This window comes from Pelodiscus sinensis, chromosome 30 (assembly GCF_052426305.1).
Source record: "Pelodiscus sinensis isolate ZL-2025 chromosome 30, ASM5242630v1, whole genome shotgun sequence".
Classification (NCBI taxonomy): Eukaryota; Metazoa; Chordata; order Testudines; family Trionychidae; genus Pelodiscus; species Pelodiscus sinensis.
The window spans coordinates 4,542,156-4,561,787 of NC_143081.1; the positions used below are offsets into that span (position 1 = coordinate 4,542,156).

Consider the following 19,632-nt stretch of genomic DNA (forward strand, 5'->3'; position numbering starts at 1 on the left):
TCTATATTTCCTTCCATGGCATATAGCCAACCTTCCTTCCATGCCGTCAACTTTTGTATCAATACATCCTTCCTTCCATGCCTTTAATAGATCCTATTTCCATGCCTATTTCCATGCCATTCCTTCAATGGTATCGACCAGTCCTTCCTTCCATCAGACCTATTTGTCAACCCATCCTTCCTTTCAAGTCAGCTACTCAAGTATCCACCCATCCTTCCTTCCATGTCATCTACTCATACATCAATCCATTCTTCTTTGACATCAGCAACTCATACATCTACCCATCCTTCTTTCCACACCATCTACTCATGTGTCTACCCATCCTTCTTTCCACAGCATCTTCCCATGTAGCTTCCCATCCTTCCCTGCTATATATGTACCCACACATACAGGATCTGTATGTTAGCATCCCCAGCATTGCAATATTTTAAAATCTCGGCGCTTTCAACCTGAGAATGTCTCCCCCTTGAACAACCCACAGACGTCACCCAAGGACACCTCAACAAGGAGACCTGGAGGTGAGCTCACACACAAGTCCAATTTATTCACTTGGCAGCACAGGAAGCTCTACTGGACAGTGGGGCTGGGAGACATTTACCGGGGACATTACAGATGTTGCATAGAATGAATTTATTTGGTTTCAGGGCTTCGTGGATGACCATGCAGGTGTAGATGGTCCCATTGTTCCAGCTGGCCTTGTTGACTGTCATCTTGCTATAGAGGAAGTAGGTTGAGTCGCCGTCTCCTTCCTTCATAGGAGAGGTGGTGACCGATTTGTCGCTGTCGCTGGATATTTTGTTCTCCATCCACTTCACTGAGATGTGCTCAGGGTAGAAGCCCCGCACCATGCAGGTGAGGCTGACGGAGTCTCCATTGTTGCTCAGCTCCTCAGTGTGTGGGTGCAGGAGGTAGACACAAGGTGAGGAATTCTTGCCTTGGATGGGTGGGAATGGAGGACACAGATGAGCCATGCACATCACTTGCCAGGGACCACATGAGAATATAGCCAAGGCTTGTGTTTGTTTTTGGGGGGGTGTAGGAACATGCCCTTTCTCCTTCAGGTTGGTGGGCAGAGCTGGGATTGGGGTAGTCCTGGGATGTGGAATGGGGGGGTAGGATGGTTTCATCTCACATGGGGATAGAGAGGGACCCAGGGCCAGGATCCCAGGTTGTTAGGGGCTGGGACTTCCTCGACAGACCATCCCTCCCTGCTGGGGGCTGTAATAGGGGTCTCTCCCTTAGGGACCATTCCCTCCTCCTACCTTGCTGCTTGGAGATGGATTTGATGATAGGTGAGGGCAGCTCCGAGTGCTCCACTTTGCAGGTGTAATTTTCTCCTTTCTCCCAGTCACTCTCGGAGATGGGCAGGATACTGGAGGCGGTGAAGGTGCGGTTGCTCTGCTCAGAAAAGGTGAGTGGTTCGGAGCTAACAGGCCCTGACTTCTCCTGGGACCAGACCACTGTCAGGTTAGTGCTGTTAGGTAGGTTGACGACCAGGCAGATGAGCATGGGGCTGCCGCCCGCATAGAGTTCAGAAGGTTCTGGGGGCACCATGAAGACTAGGATGCGTCTGCTACATTGAGTTACGTCTAGAAACAGGAGAGCCCACATCAAATGCTATGCCTGGTCTCCCCTGTCCAAACCCACCCCAGTTTCCCCTCTCCATCTTTGAACCATCCCAGTGTCACCCTCCCACCTTTCTCAGGCATCCCAGCTATGTGTCACCTTTGCACTTGTGGGCGTTATCCTCCACCGTGGTCTTGGTGCGCTGGTGGGACACCCTGCATGTGTACGTCTTGTCCTCCATCCAGTCTTTCTGGGAGATGCTGACGTTGCTGTGGGTGCTGAAGGTTTGGCCTCCAGCGTCCATCTTGGCAGGGGCCGTGCTGCCCTGAAGCTTCCCAGACACACCGTCCACCAGCCACTCCACCGTCACGGGTGGGGGGTTGAAGCCAGAGATGAGGCAGAGCAGGTGGATGGTGCTTGGCTTGGTGGTGCAGGAGTGGTAGACTTGAACCATGGGTGGCTGGGGTTTGAAGGATTCTGGGAGAAGGGTAGCAGGTTTTAATGGCTGTACAAACCCCCACTCCTTTCCTGGCAGCATGGCCCTCCCCATCTGTCATTCTGCTCCCGACAGCACGGTGCCCTCTTTGGAGACATCTACTGCTTTTCCCCTGGCTTCTCTTTGCAGGATTTCTCTTTACTCATCCCTCTGCCTCTCTGTTATGGCCCCACATGCTCCCTGTCCAGACCCAAAATCATCCACCTAACCCTGGACATTCCTGTCTTTCCATGGCATCTCTCTTTCCCTCCATCCACCCACACCAGCCACTCTACCAGTTCACCCAACTAGCAGGCTCCCACCCTGTCTCCGTGCAGCCATCACTGCATCCGTGTTCCCCTCCCGCTCCCCTCCTTCGGCCACGCTGCCCCTACTTGGGATTTCCTTGGTGATGCTGAAGCTGGTGGGCTGGTGCCCGACGGTGCAGCGATAGGTGTTGGATTCCCAGCTGCTGGCTGGGACGGTGACCTGGCTGCTGAGCGAGTAGAGGCCGCTGGAAGTTTGCAGCATGGAGGGGTAGGTTCTCAGGCCTGAGGTGCTGACACTGGGGCACCATTGCACGGTGACCGACTCAGGGGTATAGTCTTTGACCAGGCAGCCAAAGGTGACCTGGGAGGTGGTGGCTTCTCCGACACAGGAGGTGAGGGGGAAGACAGATGGTGATGTGGGTCCAGCTGTAAAAGGCAGAGAGAGCAACACCATGAGATGAGTCCTGGACTGAGACCTTGTCCTGTTCTGTGCAGGACTGGTCCCATAACATGGCACTGGGTCTATCTCTTCCTCATCTCTGCTCCTGTCTGCACAGCAGGCAGCTTATGTCAAGGCTGTTGATTGCTGGAAAGTGTTATTCTCTGTTAGCCAAGGTGGGCAGGGACGGGGTCCCCTAGCTTCTCTTTGCCAGAAGCTGGGAATGGATGATAGGAGAAGGATCAAATGAGGATACCCTCTTCTGTTCACTCCCTCTGGGGCACCTGGCATTGGCCACTGTGGGCAGACAGGACTCTGGGCTGGAGGGACCTTTGATCTGACACAGGCTGGCTGCTCTGATCTTCTTACGATGACCCCAAAGAACTTGCAGGCCCAAGAGGAGCAATTCAGGAAGGATCAGACGGGAAAGCGAGGCAGAGAGAGGGGGAGAGGAAGGGACCGGATCTCAGGAGGTCAGAGGCAGATTCAGGGAAAGAAGCCAGGAGTCCTGTATCCAAACCTCTTGCCTCTAGACTGGATAATGCCCGGTACTGATATCCCACGGAACCCAAGGAACGGTTAATGTCACAGAATGGAGGGTTGTTGTCCCTAACTGGAGGTGGCATTTTCCTGAGGAACCAAATGTAATTAGATGCCAACGTGGAAGGATAAAGGTCCCCTGGGATCAATCCCAGTTTCTGCACCTAGGAAACAATCCAAGATTTTGACCGCAGAAGTGAAATTCACCGAGTTTTCCCCGGTGCAGGAGGTGAAGGGGAATACGGGCAGAGCTATAAGTTCTGATGTAAAAGTAGAGAAACCAAGGCCATGAGATATAGGGAAGGCATCTAGTGCTCCCTCCTCATCCCCTAATGGATCCTCCCCCATACTTTGTTCTGGCCCTTCCCATGTTCTCATGATGACCCAAAAAAACTTGCAGGACAAATCGGATCAGAGGGGAAACAAGAATATTGAGAATGGCCAGACTGGGTCAGACCAGCCGTCCATCTAACCCACTGTCCTGTCTGCCAACATTGGCCAATGCCAGATGCCCCAGAGGGAGGAAACACAACAGGGAATCCTCATGTGATCCTTCCTCCATCACTCACCTCCAGAGGAACAGAGGCTAGGGACACCATTCCTACCCATCCTGGCTAATAACCTTTGATGGACCTAAACTCCATGGATCTATCTCGCTCTTTTTTTTTGGACTCTGTGAAAGTCCTGGCCTTCACCACATCCTCTGCCAAGGAGTACCACAACTTGACTATGCACTGAGCGAGGAAAAATTTTCTTTGGTTTATTTAAAACCTAATGTCTATTCATTTCATTTGGTGACCTCTAGTTCTTATATTGTGGGATTACGTAAATAACTTTTCCTTGTTTGTTTTGTCCACACTGGTCCTGATTTGATAGACCCCCATCTTATCCCCCCCTTAACGTCCTCTTTTCTAAGCTGAAAAGTCCTACTCTTTTTTATCTCTCTTCATATGGGACCCATTCCAAACCCCTCATCAGTTTTGTTGACCTTTTCTGAACGTTTTCCAAATCCAATATATCTTTTTGTGATGAGGCGATCACATGGCTACATCTAGACTGGCATGATTTTCCGCAAATGCTTTTAACGGAAAAGTTTTTCCGTTAAAAGCATTTGTGGAAAAGAGCTTCTAGATTGGCACGGACGCTTTTGCGCAAAAGCACTTTTGGCGGAAAAGTGTCCGTGCCAATCTAGACACGGTTTTGCGCAAGAAAGCCCCGATCTCCATTTTCGCCATTTTCGCTGTCTACACTGGCCCTACATTTGCGCAAGAGGGCTTTTTCCCGAACGGGAGCAGCATAGTATTTGTGCAAGAACACTGACAATCTTACATTAGATCATCAGTGTTCTTGCGCAAATTCAAGTGGCCAGTGTAGACACCTGCCAGTCTAGTCGCAGCCCATAGGTATGCAGTATTCAAGATGTGGGTGTACCATGAAAGTAAGGCAGAGAGAGAGAGACTGAGAGACTGATCACACACAGTCAATGGCAGAGTGAGGTAGAGAACCCAGGAGTTCTATATCCCAAACTCCTGGCTCTAGATTGGACAAAGCCCGGTACTGGCATCCCACTGAGCCCAAGAAATGGTTAATTTCACAGAATGGAGAGCTGTTCCCAATAACCAGAGGTGGCATTTTCCCGAGGAACCAAATGCAATAAGATGCCGAGATAGCAGGATAAAAGACCCCTTCCATCTATCCCAGTTTCTGCAGCTAGGAAACAGCCCAACGTTTTGACCATGGAAATGAAATTCAAGGATTTTTCTGGGCTCTGAAGAGGCGCTGTGTCACTAACTTTTGGCTTGTTAAGCCTCGGTCTGAATCAGTGCACATGTAACACCTGCAACATTAGCTGTGGAGGAATAGTAAATATTACGCACTCGTGAGGCTCCTAAGTTCATTGCTAAGATCATCAGCCCCCTAGTGGCCCATTATTGATTCTCTTGCTCACTCAGTTGATTAGTATCCTGGGAAGTCCCTGGGCCCTTTGCAGGAAAGTCTGGGACTTTCCAAGTCAGCTCACGGCATTTTGCTCATTGGGTAAGAATTCATGTTAATATCATCCAGTTACTATTAACCCTGGTTCACAGAGAGTGACAGTGAGGCAGTTAGGGGGAGAGCAGGGGTTATGGTTGGGGGTAAAATTGTTCTTTAAAACTAGTAACATAATGGTCTAGAAAACCCAAGGGTATGTCTACAGTACAGCACTATTTCGAATTAAATCAAAATAACACATCTATATACAAAAACTATTTTGAAATAGTGTTTTGCTATTTCAAAATAGAGCATCTACACTGAGTAGGCCCTGAACCAACAACCCCATCCTTCCCAGGTAAGTGCTCTGTCCCCTAGGCTATGGGGGAAACCGCCCCACCACCTTAGCATCATGTCACCCTTTATCCCTTCCGACCCGGGACTAGAACCCACGACCAGTGCCAGCAAGGCATCAGGATAGGACTTAGTGTGTGGGGCTGCTGCCTGAGGCTAACTGAGCTCCGTGCTTAAAGGGACCCGACCCCCACCCCAGACAGACAGTTCTCTGGGGGTATGTCTACACTGCCACCCTAGTTCGAACTAGGGTGGCTAATGTAGGCATTTGAAGTTGCAAATGAAGCCTGGGATTTAAATATCCCGGGCTTCATTTGCATCTTGCCGGGCGCCGCCATTTTTAAATTCCCGTTAGTGCAGACTCTGTGCCTGCAGCTACACGTGGCACGAAGTAGGTAGTTCGAATTAGGTTCTCTTAGTCTTGGAGTTAAGTAGCTTGTTCATCTTTTGGAGGATGGAAGCGAGGGTTAGGGTCATGGTTAAGGATCGAGGGGTATAACCAGTTGGGTTTGAGGTTTGAATTAGGGTTCCAGTTCTGGGATTTGGGTGAAAAGCTTTCCTTCCCCCAGTCTCAGTTTTGGACTATAACACCCCCTAGCTCACAATGTTACTAGCCAAGTTTTTGCTGGACACTTTCCTAACGTCTATGGGAGAAATCTCTCAACAACTGCAGCTCCCTCAATTTTTGAGTGGCCATACTGGAGGCAACTTGGAGTGGGCATTGGCTGGAGATGTCGGAGCCGGTCTCTTCTGGAGAGGAAGACTCAAACATCCCCAGAGAGGACACCTCAAACAAGGATCCAGCTCCACTCAAAGGCAAAATCAGCAACCTGAACTTTGATCCGTTCCCAGAACTGGGGTTCCCTGCAGTGTTCATCTACACCTGGTCAAGACATTTGGCTCCACCGGGAACTTCTCACGCTTGGCTCTTTGCATGGATCACGAGAGCAGAGCTGGCGAAGGAAGGCAGGTACGGCACAGAGGGATGCGCTCCTGCACTTGATGAGTGCAGGGTGTTCCCTCTGATGAGGGACACACCAAAGGGGGAATTTATGCCTGAGTTTAGATTTTTTTGAATTGCACTAAAGAGAGGAGACAATTAAATCCCCGAAGAAAAAACTCATCTATTCCCACGCTAGTTCTAATAGAAGCCCCTGCTGTCCCCGCCGTGAACGCCCCACCTCTGTCAATATCCCTTAGCCCTGGCTTCAGCCCCCTACCCCAAATAAAACCCACAGCCCCCTTGCTATCCCACACGGTCCGGTTGTTCCCTTCAATTCCCAGCTGCTGCTTCTTCCTAGTTCAGTCTTGGGGTCCCTCCCAGCTCTGCCGCTGCCCCTCACTTCGGACCCGTAGCCCCTACATGCACAGCCCTGCCCCACAGCTCTTCCAGTGCCCCTGATTCCCTACATGGAGCCCCCTGCCAGACCAGCCCTGTCTGCTAGTTCTGTCAATTCCCATTGTACCCACCTCACAGCCCCTGCTAGCCCAGCCCTGGGCTCCCCCAAAACTGCTGGTGCCCCTCACTCCTGACCCACAGCCCCTGCAAGCCCAGCCCTGCCCCCCAGCTATGCCTCTACACTGGATTCTCTACCTGCAGCCCCCTACATATCCAGCCATGCCCCCCAGATCTGCCTGTGCCCATGAGTCCCTACCCGCAGCCCAGTGCCAGACCCAGCTCTGCCCCCCGGAACTGTCGATGACAACCATTCTCATCGCACCCATCCCTAGGTTTCCTCAACCCTGCTGGTGCCCCTCACTCCTGACCCACAGCCCCTGCTAGCCCAGCTCTGGGCCCCACTCAGCCCTGCAGCGCCCCTCAAACCCGACTTGCAGCCTCTGCCAGCCCAGATATGCCCATGCCCCTGCTAATTGCTGAGCCCTGGGATAATGACCCACAGCCCCTGCTAGCTCAGCTACGTTGCTCCAGTTCCCTTTCTGCCCCTCACTCCCATCCTCCAGCCCTGCCCTGTGCTCCCTGCAGCCCGGCCAGTGCCCCGCACTCCCATTCCACGTCCCCTGCTCGCTCAGTTCTGGGCTCCCCCCAGACTCTGCTGCTGCACCCACACCTGCGCTCTTAGGGCCTGGGAGCTCTTTCACCCCTGGCTCCCCAGCGGCTGGGTGGGGTGTGAGGGATGCAGCTCTGCTCTTCCCCTGCTCTGACGTTGGGACACAGCCTGCCCTGAGTTGCCCCCCTTGGGCTCCCAGGCCGTGTCCCCAAGCCCTGTCCCCGCTGCTCAAACCCAATCTCCTGCCCCTGCCAGCCCAGCCCTAGGCCCCCAGCCCAGCCTGTGCCCCTCGCTCCTGACCCATAGCCCCAGCCAGCCTAGCCCTACAACCCCAACCCTGCTGGTGCCCCTCACTCCCAATCTGTATCCCCTGCTAGCCCAGCCCTGTGCACCAACACCGCCAGTGTCTCTCACTCCCGCCCCACAGTTCCTGCATCCCCAGCCCTACACCCTGCGTCCTGCCAGTTCTCCTCACTCCCGACCCACTGAGTTCTGTCCCGCCCAGCCCTGCTAGTGCCCATCACTCCCAACCCAGAGTCTCTGCTAGCTCAGATCTGGGCCCCCTCAGCCCTGCCGATGTTGCTCACTCCTCACCTGCACCCCTGTGAGCCCAGAGCTTGCGCACTGCCCTGCCAGTGCCCCTCACTCCCAGCCCAGAGCTCGCTGCTTCCCCGCTCTGCTGGTGCCCCTAACACCTGACCCACAGCCCCAGCTACCCAGCCCTGGGCTCCCCCAATCCTGCTACTGCCCCTCAGTCCTGACCCGCAGCCCCAGATAGCCCAGCCCTGGGCTCCCACAGCCCTGCTACTGCCCCTCAGTCCTGACCCACAGCCCCAGCTACCCAGCCCTGGGCTCCCCCAGCCCTGCTACTGCCCCTCAGTCCTGACCCACAGCCCCAGATAGCCCAGCCCTGGGCTCCCCCAGCCCTGCTACTACCCCTCAGTCCTGACCCGCAGCCCCAGCTAGCCCTGCCCTGGGCTCCCCCAGCCCTGCTACTGCCCCTCAGTCCTGACCCACAGCCCCAGCTACCCAGCCCTGGGCTCCCCCAGCCCTGCTACTGCCCTTCAGTCCTGACCCACAGCCCCAGCTACCCAGCCCTGGGCTCCCCCAGCCCTGCTACTGCCCCTCAGTCCCAACCCACAGCCCCAGCTACCCAGCCCTGGGCTCCCCTAATCCTGCTGCTGCCCCCTAAGTCTCAACCTGCAGCCCCAGAGCAGCCTGTGCCCTTTGCTCCTGACCCATAGCCCCAGCAGACCTCACCATCCAACCCCAGTGCTGCCGGTGCCCCTCACTCCTGAGGCACAGTTCCTGCTGGCCCAGCCCTGGGCTTTTCCTGCCCTGCCAGTGCCCATCACTACTGATCTGTACCCCCTTCTAGCCCCGCCCTGCTCCCCCCAGCCCTGCCTGTGCCCATCAGTCCCGACCCACAGCCCCAGCTAGCCCAGCCCTGGGCTCTCCCAGCCCTGCTACTGCCCCTCAGTCCCGACCCACAGCCCCAGCTACCCAGCCCTGGGCTCCCCCAGCCCTGCTACTGCCCCTCAGTCCTGACCCACAGCCCCAGCTACCCAGCCCTGGGCTCCCCCAGCCCTGCTACTGCCCCTCAGTCTCAACCTGCAGCCCCAGCTAGCCCAGAACTGTCCCCCCAAGAGCAGCCTGTGCCCTTCGCTCCTGACCCATAGCCCCAGCAGGCCTCATCGTCCAATCCCAGTGCTGCCAGTGCCTCTCACTCCTGACCTGTACCCCCTTCTAGCCCTGTCCTGCTCCCCCCAGCCCTGCTAGTGCCCATCACTCCCAACCCACAGCCCCTGCCAGCCCAGCCCTGGGCCCCACTCACCCCTGCCTGTGCCCCTCAAGCCCGACCCGCAGCCCCTGCAAACCCAGTTCTGCCCCCATGGCTGATCCACAGCCCCTGCTAATTGCTCAGCCCCGGGGTCAAGACCCATAGTCCCTGCCAGCACAGCTGTGTTCTGACCTGCAGCCCCTGCTAGCCCAGTCCTGACCCCCCAGCCCAGCCTGTGCCCTTCGCTCCCGATCCATAGCCCCGGCCAGCCTAGCCCTACAACCCCAGGACTGCCGGTGCCTCTCACTCCCGACCCACAGTTCCTGCTAGACCAGCCCTGCTTCCCCCAGTCTTGCTAGTGCCCCTCACTCCCAACCCCTCACTCACCCTGCCCTGTTAGTGCCCGTCACTCCCAGCCCGCAGGCCCTACCAACCCAGCCCTGAGCCCCCCCTTCAATGACGGTGCCCCTGACTCTTGGGCTACAGCCCTAGGATGATGACCCGCAGTCCCTGCTAGCTCAGCTGCATTTCTCCAGTTCCCTTTCTGCCCCTCACTCCCGTCCCCCAGACCTGCCTTGTGCTCCCTGAAGCCCTGCCAATGCCCCCATGCCCAATCCACGTCCCCTGCTAGCTCAGTTCTGGGCTCCCCCCAGACTCTGCTTTTGCCCCCGTGTCTGAGCTCTTGGGACCCAGGAATCCTTTCATCCCTGGTTTCCCAGCTGCTGGGTGGGGTGTGAGGGATGCAGCTCTGTCCCCTCATCTCTACCTTGGGAGCACAGCCTGCCCTGAGTTACCCCAGCACACATAGGCCGTGCATGGAGGGCCATGTGCTGCATCCTGCCCCACTACGGCCTCTGCACACGGGGACATGCCCCAACCTCTCTTCAGAGATTAGAGGAGACCTCAGCCTGCCTGGCTCCCAGCCCTCTGCTCAACCACTAGCCCCCACTCCCCTCCCAGAGCTGGAAAGCGAGCCCAGGAGTCCTGGCCCCTCTCTCAAGCGCACACAGCTTCCCTAATGGGTCTCTCTGCAGTAGGAGAAAGCCCCCCGCACTCACGTGAGAAGTCAAGAGTTCACAGGCCAAATGACCAGCCGTGGTCACCTGCCCTTCACTCCTCATCTGCAGACCCACAGCTCTGCCCTGGGTTTCCCACAGCTCTGCCAGTGCCCCTCAGCCCCATTCTGCATCCCCTGCTAGCTCAGTTCTGGTCTCCCCCCAGATTTGTGCTGGTGTCCCCATTCCTGAGTTCTTGGGCCCTGGATCCCCTTCACTCCTAGGTTCCCAGCTGCTGGGTGGGGTGTAAGGGATGCCTGGGGGGAGGACAGCCTGCCTTGAGTTACCCCTGTCAGGCTGTGCATGGGGAGCCATGCGCTGCACCCACCCCCACTACTCTGTCTGCACAGAGGGAAAAGCTCCACTGCTCTTCAGAAATCAGGGGAGAGCTCAGCCTGCCTGGATCCCAGCCCCACCTCTTCCTCGGCCACTAGACCCCCACTCCCCTCCCAGGAAGGGGAGAGAACCCAGGAGTCTTACCTGTTCTCTCAAGCGCTCACGGCTTCCCTAAGTGCGCTCACATGGTAGGAGAAAGCCCCCCACACTCAAATGACAAGCCATACATTCACTGACCAAATTTCCAGGCATGGTGGGTCATGGCCAGGCACCCTGGGCCGGGGGTTCTATCCGGAAGCCCAGCGTTGCTCAGTGTCTGTCGTGTCATTTGTATGAGGAATCTGTGCCTGTGAGACAGTCCCTCTCGTCCCCACAAATGAGTCAAGACAATTGTCATCTGAGAACATTGGACCACCCCCAACGGGGGCTCTCAGCGCGAGAGCTGGTTAGAAAGCGTAAAATTCCCACAGCTGGGCGAGGGCCGAGGTGGGAACCTGGGGTCCAAAATAACAGATGCGAGTTTCACTGGTGCCAACTTCCCCTTTTTAGCCACAGTTTGTTTATTTATTTGTTGGTTGTTTCCCCGCAGGGAGATGGGCATGAAAGCTGCAGAGCTCAGAGATATTCGAGATTCCAGGAGTGGGGAGGTGGGAATCACAGGTTTGAAAGAGACCTCGGGAATCATCGAGACCAACCCACTGCCCAAAGCAGGACCAACCCCAACTCAACCATCCCAGCCAGGGCTTGGTCAAACTGGGACTTAAATACCTCTAGGGATGGTGTTTCCACCCCCTACCTAGGGAACCCACCCCAGTGCGTTCCTACCCTCCTAGTGAGATAGATAAATCGATCGATATATCAATAGATGTACATTTGAAGAGTTATCTTATACGCTATTTTTTTCTACCATCAGGGAACACAGCCCCATCTGTCTTCCCCTTGGCTTCCTGCTGCACCAGCACAAGCCGCACTTGCCGGGATAGACAAGTCGTTTGTCTCGTGACTGGCTTTTCACCATCATCAGTGAAAATCCAATGGAATTCTGCCGGAGTGACTCAGAAGGGCAAAAATTTCCCAGAGATGATGGCCAGGAACGGGCTTTATACCCAGACCAGCATGCTCACCATCCTTGCCAGTGACTGGAAGAGCGATACCTACCAGTGCAGTGTGACACATGACGGGACAGGGAAAACAGTGTCCAAGAAGTTCCTGGAGGAATGTAAGACAAGCGATGGGGGGCAGAAGGGACAGCCAGGCCTAGACTTTCAAAGCTCCATGTGGACCTGTCACCAATTAAATTGGATCCACATCCCTGTTGGGACCTTTGGGGGAGGAGGACTGGATTTCACACTGGAATACTGGGCAAGTGTTGACCAAGTGTTGAAACACAGGGCACGCCCTCCGTGCCCCCTGCTTCCATCCCTCCCGATAGATCAAATGAAGTGGGAAAGCTTAAGGTGAAATGCGCACATGGGCAGAGCCCTGTCTTCCACTTAGGGGGTGATTTTCCAGTCCTGCTTCACGGATTTAGATCCGCGATTTCGTTGGAATATGGTGTCCACATCCCTATGGTGGGATAGGTCCAGCACAGTGCTGGGCTGACATGGCCCAAAATTCTCATGCTGTCCCTTCTGTATCGGGGAAAATGTTACTTCATAGCCTTACTCCTTAACCCTAACCCTAACCCTAATCCTAACCCTAACTGCTTGGCTGTGTCTAGACTGGCAAGTTTTTCCAGAAAATCAGCCGCTTTTCCGGAAAAACTTGCCAGCTGTCTACACTGGCCGCTTGAATTTCCGGAAAAGCACTGACGATCTCATGTAAGATTGTCAGTGCTTTTCTGGAAATACTATGCTGCTCCCGTTTGGGCAAAAGTCTTTTTCCGAAAGACTTTTGCGCAAAAGGGCCAGTGTAGACAGCACAGTGTTTTCTGCAAAAAAGCCCCGATTGCAAAAAAGAAAAGCATCCTGCCAATCTAGACACGCTTTTCCGAAAATGCTTTTAACAGAAAAGTTTTCCGTTAAAAGCATTTTCGGAAAATCATGCCAGTGTAGACGTCGCCCTTGTGTAGATACATCAGCCAATGAAGTACAAAGCCCAGCTTTGTTCGTACAAAAGGATCCAAAGCAAATTCAGGGTAATTCAGAGCAGCTGCCTTATGAGCGACCCCACTAACTCAGCTTTCCTGGATGTATGCCAGGCCTACTGCCTGGTCCTCATACAGAGATGTTTCCCTCAGGTGTTTTCCTCAACAAAGAGCCAGAAGCCTTCCCTTCCCCTGCTGATCCCATGGAACTATCCAGCCCATAATACCAGCCATCCAGGCCCCAGAGTAGCAAATCTAGGCATTCAGGGGTCAGAATTTCGGCTGCTGTAAATCAGCTCATTTCCACTGAAGATAGTGACGTTTCATCCATAGTCAGACAAAATTAGCCCTTTCCCAGGATTTCACCTGCTGCCATGTCATGGTATGCTGCACCACAGTCCCTCTTACACAGGGGGCACTTCTTGAGAAAAAGAAGTTCAAACAAACATGGCTCAAATTCCAGCTTTGTCCCAGTTGTTTACCAGGGAGAACACACTTAAGGCAGCCCAGGGAGAAACAACCCAGGGAGGCATTTAGGATTTACATAAAATAATGAAGGGCCCTGTTCCCATTTGCTTTAACAACTTATATGTCTGTGAAAAATCTGAGCCCTCAAGTGTAGAATGTAAACATGCCCCGAAGAGGGGAGGGTTTTGCTGGAGGTGGGTTGACCGCAGTGTCATCACTCTCTCTGGAAGGGGACTGGTGATCCACAGAGAGTGACCCTGAACCATCTTGTTCCTTCTCTCTACTCTAAGCATGTGGTCCAATGATCCCGCCCCAGGTTCATCTCTTGGTCCCCTCCTGTGAGGACGGCTCCATGGATAATTCGCTGGAGCTGGTTTGCCTTCTTCTGAGATTCTGACCCGACAAAGCCAACGTGAAATGGCTGGTGAACAATAAGGAGACGAGTCTCCCCACCACCGTCTTCTCCTCTTCGTTGCGTGCAGACGGCTCCTACATGAGCCAGAGCCGGCTGAACATCAGCAAGCAGAGCTGGGAAAATGGGGACATCTTCACCTGTCAAGTGACTCATCCAGCTGGGGAAACGGAGCCTTCCGTGTACAACACCAGCAAGTGCTTGGGTGAGGGGCTATGGGAGTGAGGTGTGGGGATGGGGTATGGAGAGTTACTGAGAAACCTGTCCTGCCTAAGGGTAGGTTGGGCAGCACCTAGACCCCAGGGTGATGGCTGAGGTGGAGACATGATAAAGAGGTCCGTACCATAGACGGACGGAAAGAGCACGATTGGATGGATGCTGTACATGTTGTGGAGGGGGCAGAGAGATGGATAATTTGAGATCTGCTGGATGAATCTTATTCTAGTTCACAGTTGGAGGTTGGAGAAGACCTCCTGAGATCTCTTGCAATTCTCATTGTCTAGAATTCCCATCTAGGGTTGATGTTTCTTGTTGTTACCTCATGGCGGTAGCTAGAACAAGTGCATTCTCCGCAGTGCTTTAGGGGATGAGCACCGGATAAAAGGAACCCAAGAGCCCCTTCTCCTGGGATTTCCATGCCTTTAAGGGTGTGGGTAGCTGGGATGAGTCTTGGTGCATCCTTAAATGTTTCTAAACAATGTTATTGATAGTGATCTCTTTGCATTTCTCAGCCTGCCCCAAAAGCTCACTTGAGCCAACCCTTTACTTGACCAAACCCTCCTACGAAGACGTGATCAAGAATTTGGGTCATGTGACCTGTCTGGTTTTGGGTTATGACTTAGAAGCCACCACAATCACCTGGCAAGTGGAGGGGAAAGTCAGCTCTGCAGGGAAAACAGAATCCCCAAAAAAGAACAACAATGGGACGATCAGCCTGGTCAGCTCCCACCCAGTGTCGCTCTCACAGTGGGGACAAGGCACCAGATTTACCTGCAAAGTGAGAACGCTCTGTTCTGGAGAACTCACCCAAGAGATAACCATGGTCAATAAAGGTGAGCAGCCTTTGCATGGCAAAGGGAAAGGCAAACTCTAGTCTTTGTCAATTGGTGGCTATCTGCGTAATGGTAAAACCCACTTGAGGGTGAGGAGCGTATTGATCCTCGGTAACGAGATTGAGATGGTATCCGTGACAATTTTGAAGGAGGACGAGAGAAATAACATCAGAATGCCGAAAAAGGGGAAGACATACACGTTTAGTTGAATTTTTGGATGAAGATCCGTGTCCTTCAAGTTTCCCAGAAAACGATGCTTAGTGCTTGGGTTGGTGTGATCTAGCTTCACTCCCTCCCTGAATTTTTTCATTCCCTGGTCACTTTACAGAGTGATAGTGGCTTCAGCTGAGTGCTTAAGTTACAATGGGGGAGGTCTAGGTTGGATATTAGGAAAAACTGTTTCCCTAGAAGGGTGGTGATGCACTGGAATGGGTTCCCTAGGGAGGTGGTGGAATCTCCATCCCTAGAGGTTTTTAAGTCTCAGTTTGACAAAATCCTGGCTGAGTTGATTTACTTGGTATTGGTCCTGCCTTGGGGAGGGGCCTGGACTTGATGATCTCCTGAGGTCTCTCGCAGTCCTATAATTCTATGGTTCTACGATTCTTGTATGTCCGACTGAGTCTTACTCTTGTCTTTTCCCTCTTCCTTTTCATGTAGACATGGCTAAGAAGGAGCCTTCCATCACCATCTCAAAAGCCTACCATGAAAATCTCTTGGGGACCAAAGAGTCCTTGACTCTCGTCTGTGAAGCTAGCGGCTTTTACCCCGAAGACATCAGCATCTCCTGGTTGAAGGATAACTCCACGGAACTCACGGCCAGTTACAACAGTGGCCCCACGGCAGGAAGTGGCACCTTCTCGGCCTACAGCATCCTGAAGGTCAATCGAAGCGAAGGAGCAGAAATCTGCACCTGCGTGGTGCATCACCCGGCCTTGGAGGAGCCCAAGAGAGTGGAGGAAAAGGTGTCCTTCAGTAAGTGGATTCTGTTAATTTGGGGATGTCTGCATGCTTTCTTGACTCATCCAGTCAATGGCATGAACAAGAGCTTGAGTCCATGAGTGCCCTGTTTTGGGTGGGAAAGGCCTCACTGATGGATTTCTGTCTCCATTATGAAGCCATCTTTGGTAAAACCAAGGGCTGTGTCTACACTGGGCCACTTATTCCGGAAAATCAGCCGCTTATCCGGAATAAGCTGCGAGCTGTCTACACTGGCTCTTGAATTTCCGGAAAAGCAACGATGCTCTACTGTACAAAATCAGCCACTATTCCGGAAAAGGGCCAGTGTAGACAGCCCAGTAGTCTTTTCCGGAAAAAAGCCCCAATCGCGAAAATGGCACTCGGGGCTCTTTTCCGGAAAAGCACATCTACATTGGCCACGGACGCTTTTCCGTAAAAAGAGCTTTTCCGGAAAAGCAGCCTGCCAATGTAGACGCTCCTTTTCCGGAAATACTTATAACGAAAACTATTCTGTTTTAAGCATTTCTGGAAATTCATGCCAGTGTAGACACAGCCAAGGAGTGCAAGATTCATTGAAACCTGAGATATGAGGGATTATTGCTCCTATGGGCATTATCCAGTCTGAAATGTCCAAAGCAATGGTCATCTCAACTTACCCCTTGAGGAGATCTTACCACAGCCTTCAGCACCCATCACCACTAAAGGAAGTGCAGGAAACCTGTCCTCTATGCCAGAGGGAATTTTGGGGAGGGAGCAGCATGCCATCTCACTGGGCTGTGATTTGGCCATGACCTTGGGTGGATGCTCTTGCTCTTGGAGGAATGCCATGGCTGGGTGTGGGTTGACTGAAATGTTGCTTTCCCTCTGAGTCATGTCCTTTCTGAGAATGGGTTGCTTCACAATGAGACAAATATTCCTATAGAGGGACATTCACACTTTTGGCTTCCTGATCTGTCTCATTCTCCCCTTTTGAGTCTGGTACCTTCATGGATCTGTAGCTGCTAGAGGTGGCGAGTTACAATCTATTCTAAAGAAGAAGCTGATCTGGTGAGGGGTTGAGTCCCGATGGGATTGAGAAGCTGACGGATGCAGGGAAGCTAAGGAGAGAAACCCCTCAAATCCATCTTTTGCCCCATCTTGGGAGCTGGGGGTCCACATGAATCTGGAATCTCATCTCCACCACCAGCCACATTGCTAATGATCTGAATGAGTGACATCAAGCGTGTGCTTCATGCAACATACATTAGAGGAGATTGTCCCTGGAGGCCAGGGTCCCGATTCTGTGGATGACTCTTTGGGCTACACTGCTTGGGTTTCAGAAAGGATTCAGGCTTTCCCATCCTCCACTGGCTTATAGTGAGAGTTGGGGGGGCCCTGTCCTAAGGGCCATTGGTGGTCAAGGGGGGGCGGGAAATGTAAGTGGCCCTTTTGCCTGTGCAGGGAGTAGATACTTAGGGGGATCAGTTCCCTCCAGAGCTTTGGGTGTAGCTTGGGGTCTAGTGTTAAGAGGATGGCCGAGGTCCTGGGAGTGGGCATTTGCTCTCTGAGTCCCACCTGCCCTCGCTGAGAAATGAGGAGCCACATACTGAGTTGGGGATGTCCGTCAATCTCATTAATTTCACTCTGAAGGGCCCCTGAACAGAGCAAACAGGGAATCTCTGTCCACTGCTGTGTTGTCCACAAGGAGGCATTCTGCCAATAGACTTGGAGCTGTTCCAATTGGCTCAGGAGTTGGCAAAGAGCTAAGGAACCACTATAGGGCCCAGGAATCCCAGCCTTTAGGAGGGTAGGACATCCTCAGTCAGATTTTCTGATGCCCCAGGAGAAGAAGATTCCTTTCCTCCTGGGAGCTCCAAACTCTAACTCCCACCCCGGTCACCTCAGACCCTTCCCCAAACATCACCCGGGATTTGAAGCCCTGAGAGAAAGGCCCCCAATTTCCACCGGTGCTTGGTGAGTATTCATTCCACTCAGTCCTCAATGCTGCCTCCCGCCCCTAAGCAGGTGGCAGTGACTGTCATCGACCCCTTCCGAAGGTCTTCCTTGTTCCGCCATCCCTGGAGGATCTCTACATAGCACAGAACGCCACCATCACTTGTCTGGTGAGTGACTTGGAGACCCCCAGCAGGCCGAATATCTCCTGCAGCAGGAGAAATGGAGATACATTGACTTTGGAGTCCACGGAGCCGGTGCCACATCCAAATGGCACCTACAGTGCAACCAGCACCTTGCGGGTGTCTGTGGAGGAGTGGCAGGCCGGGGAGGAGTTCACCTTCACCGTGAAGCACCAAGACATCCCATCAGCTGAGGTCAAGACTATCAACAAAAATCGCGGTAAGCCCTAGAGGGGGCACCAGGTGTAATCTGGTACCCAGGCAGCGGGAACTGGCCTGACTCAGAGTGTGGTGAATTCTCCATGGGACCTTGTGAGCCTCGGGGGCGCTAGCCCTGATCCAGCTATAGGTTGGTGAGATGGGGGGTTAGAAATGTATGGGTGGGATGAAATGGTTGCAGGGCAGAGAAAGTCAGCACACCAGGGTCCTTTTTCCGACTTTGCAAGGGGAGTGGGATGTAGCGGGTTCGATCAGCAAGGCTTGGAGTCAGGACCCCTGATTCTAGCCTCTTTTCATGCAATTGATTTAGGCCTCAAGGCTTAGTAGGGCCAGAGCTGCTTCACTATATCCATGGCTCTTCAGAGCAGGGGTGGGGCGCATGGGGTAGAGGCAGGCAGTTCCTGGGTCCCTTTCCCACCACTAACTGGTGTTTCCTTGTGGCAGAGGTCTCTCTCCGGGCCCCTTCTATCTATATCTTCCCTCCTCATGCGGAGGAGCTGGCTCTCCAGAAATGGGCCACCATCACCTGCCTGGTCTCTGGCTTCTGGCCCAGAAACATCTTGGTGACATGGACCCGGAAGGACCGAAATATTCCACAGGAAGCCTACACCAACATCGGCCCCATGCGGGAGGCTGGGGAGGAGGAGAGCTACTTCATCTACAGCAAGCTCAGAATCCAGGCCTCTGAATGGCAGAAGGGGGACACCTATTTTTGCATGGTGGTGCATGAAGGCCTGCCCAAGATCTTCAACCAACGGAACGTGGACAAAACCTCCGGTAAACCCACCACTGTCAATGTCTCTGTGGTGTTGTCCGACACTGATGTCTCTTTCCACTGAGGAGCAGAGCACGGTGTATCGAAGATGGCTCCGGTGGCCTCCTGGGGTCTTGCATTCCTCACACAATATGGGTAAAACAGGGCATACGAAGAATGGCTGTGTGTGGAATATGGCTGAATAAAAGTGTAACACCCTTGATTTTTTTGATGATGTGGTGTCACCCAGCAGCAATTGTCTTGGTCTTTCCTGCTTTATCCGCCCATCCTTCCCACCCCACCAATATGTCATATCCAAACCATCAACCCTCTCTTCTTTCTAGCCATTCTCCATTCCTTATACATGATTTCTCTCCTTGGTCCACCTGACTCCCCTGGTTTCTGACCCAGGATGCTTGAGGGGTGGAGTGGTCTGGCATTGGGTCAGCGGGGAATCCAACCACAGCACACTGACTTCACAAGGGTGGGAGATACCACTCACTTCCTGTCCCTGGGACACATCCTACCAGGCTTCCTGAGAATCATAGAATCATAGAACCATAGAGCTGGAAGATACCTCAGAAGGTCATCAAGTCCAGCCCCCTGCTCTAGGCAGGACCAATCCCAACTAAATCAACCCGGCCAGGGCTTTGTCAAGCCGAGACTTAAACACCTCTAGGGATGGAGACTCCACTACTTCCCTAGGTAATTCTTTCCAGTGCTTCACCACCCTCCTAGTGAAATAGTTGTTCCTAGTTCGAACTACCTACTTCGTG

General features: G+C 53.4%; 2 gene segments (V, D, J or C); one reads left to right on the plus strand and one right to left on the minus strand.

Moving 5' to 3' along the window:
- Positions 1-329: 329 nt before the first annotated feature.
- Positions 330-3,962, minus strand: LOC102458786 (Ig gamma-2C chain C region-like). The segment is given in 4 exon segments: positions 330-934; positions 1,263-1,589; positions 1,726-2,043; positions 2,437-3,962. Coding segments are annotated over 4 exon segments (1,362 nt in total).
- A 9,524-nt stretch (positions 3,963-13,486) lies between these two features.
- Positions 13,487-19,100, plus strand: LOC102458549 (immunoglobulin heavy constant mu-like). The segment is given in 5 exon segments: positions 13,487-13,965; positions 14,492-14,812; positions 15,470-15,784; positions 17,774-18,103; positions 18,547-19,100. Coding segments are annotated over 5 exon segments (1,677 nt in total).
- The last annotated feature ends 532 nt before the right edge of the window (positions 19,101-19,632 follow it).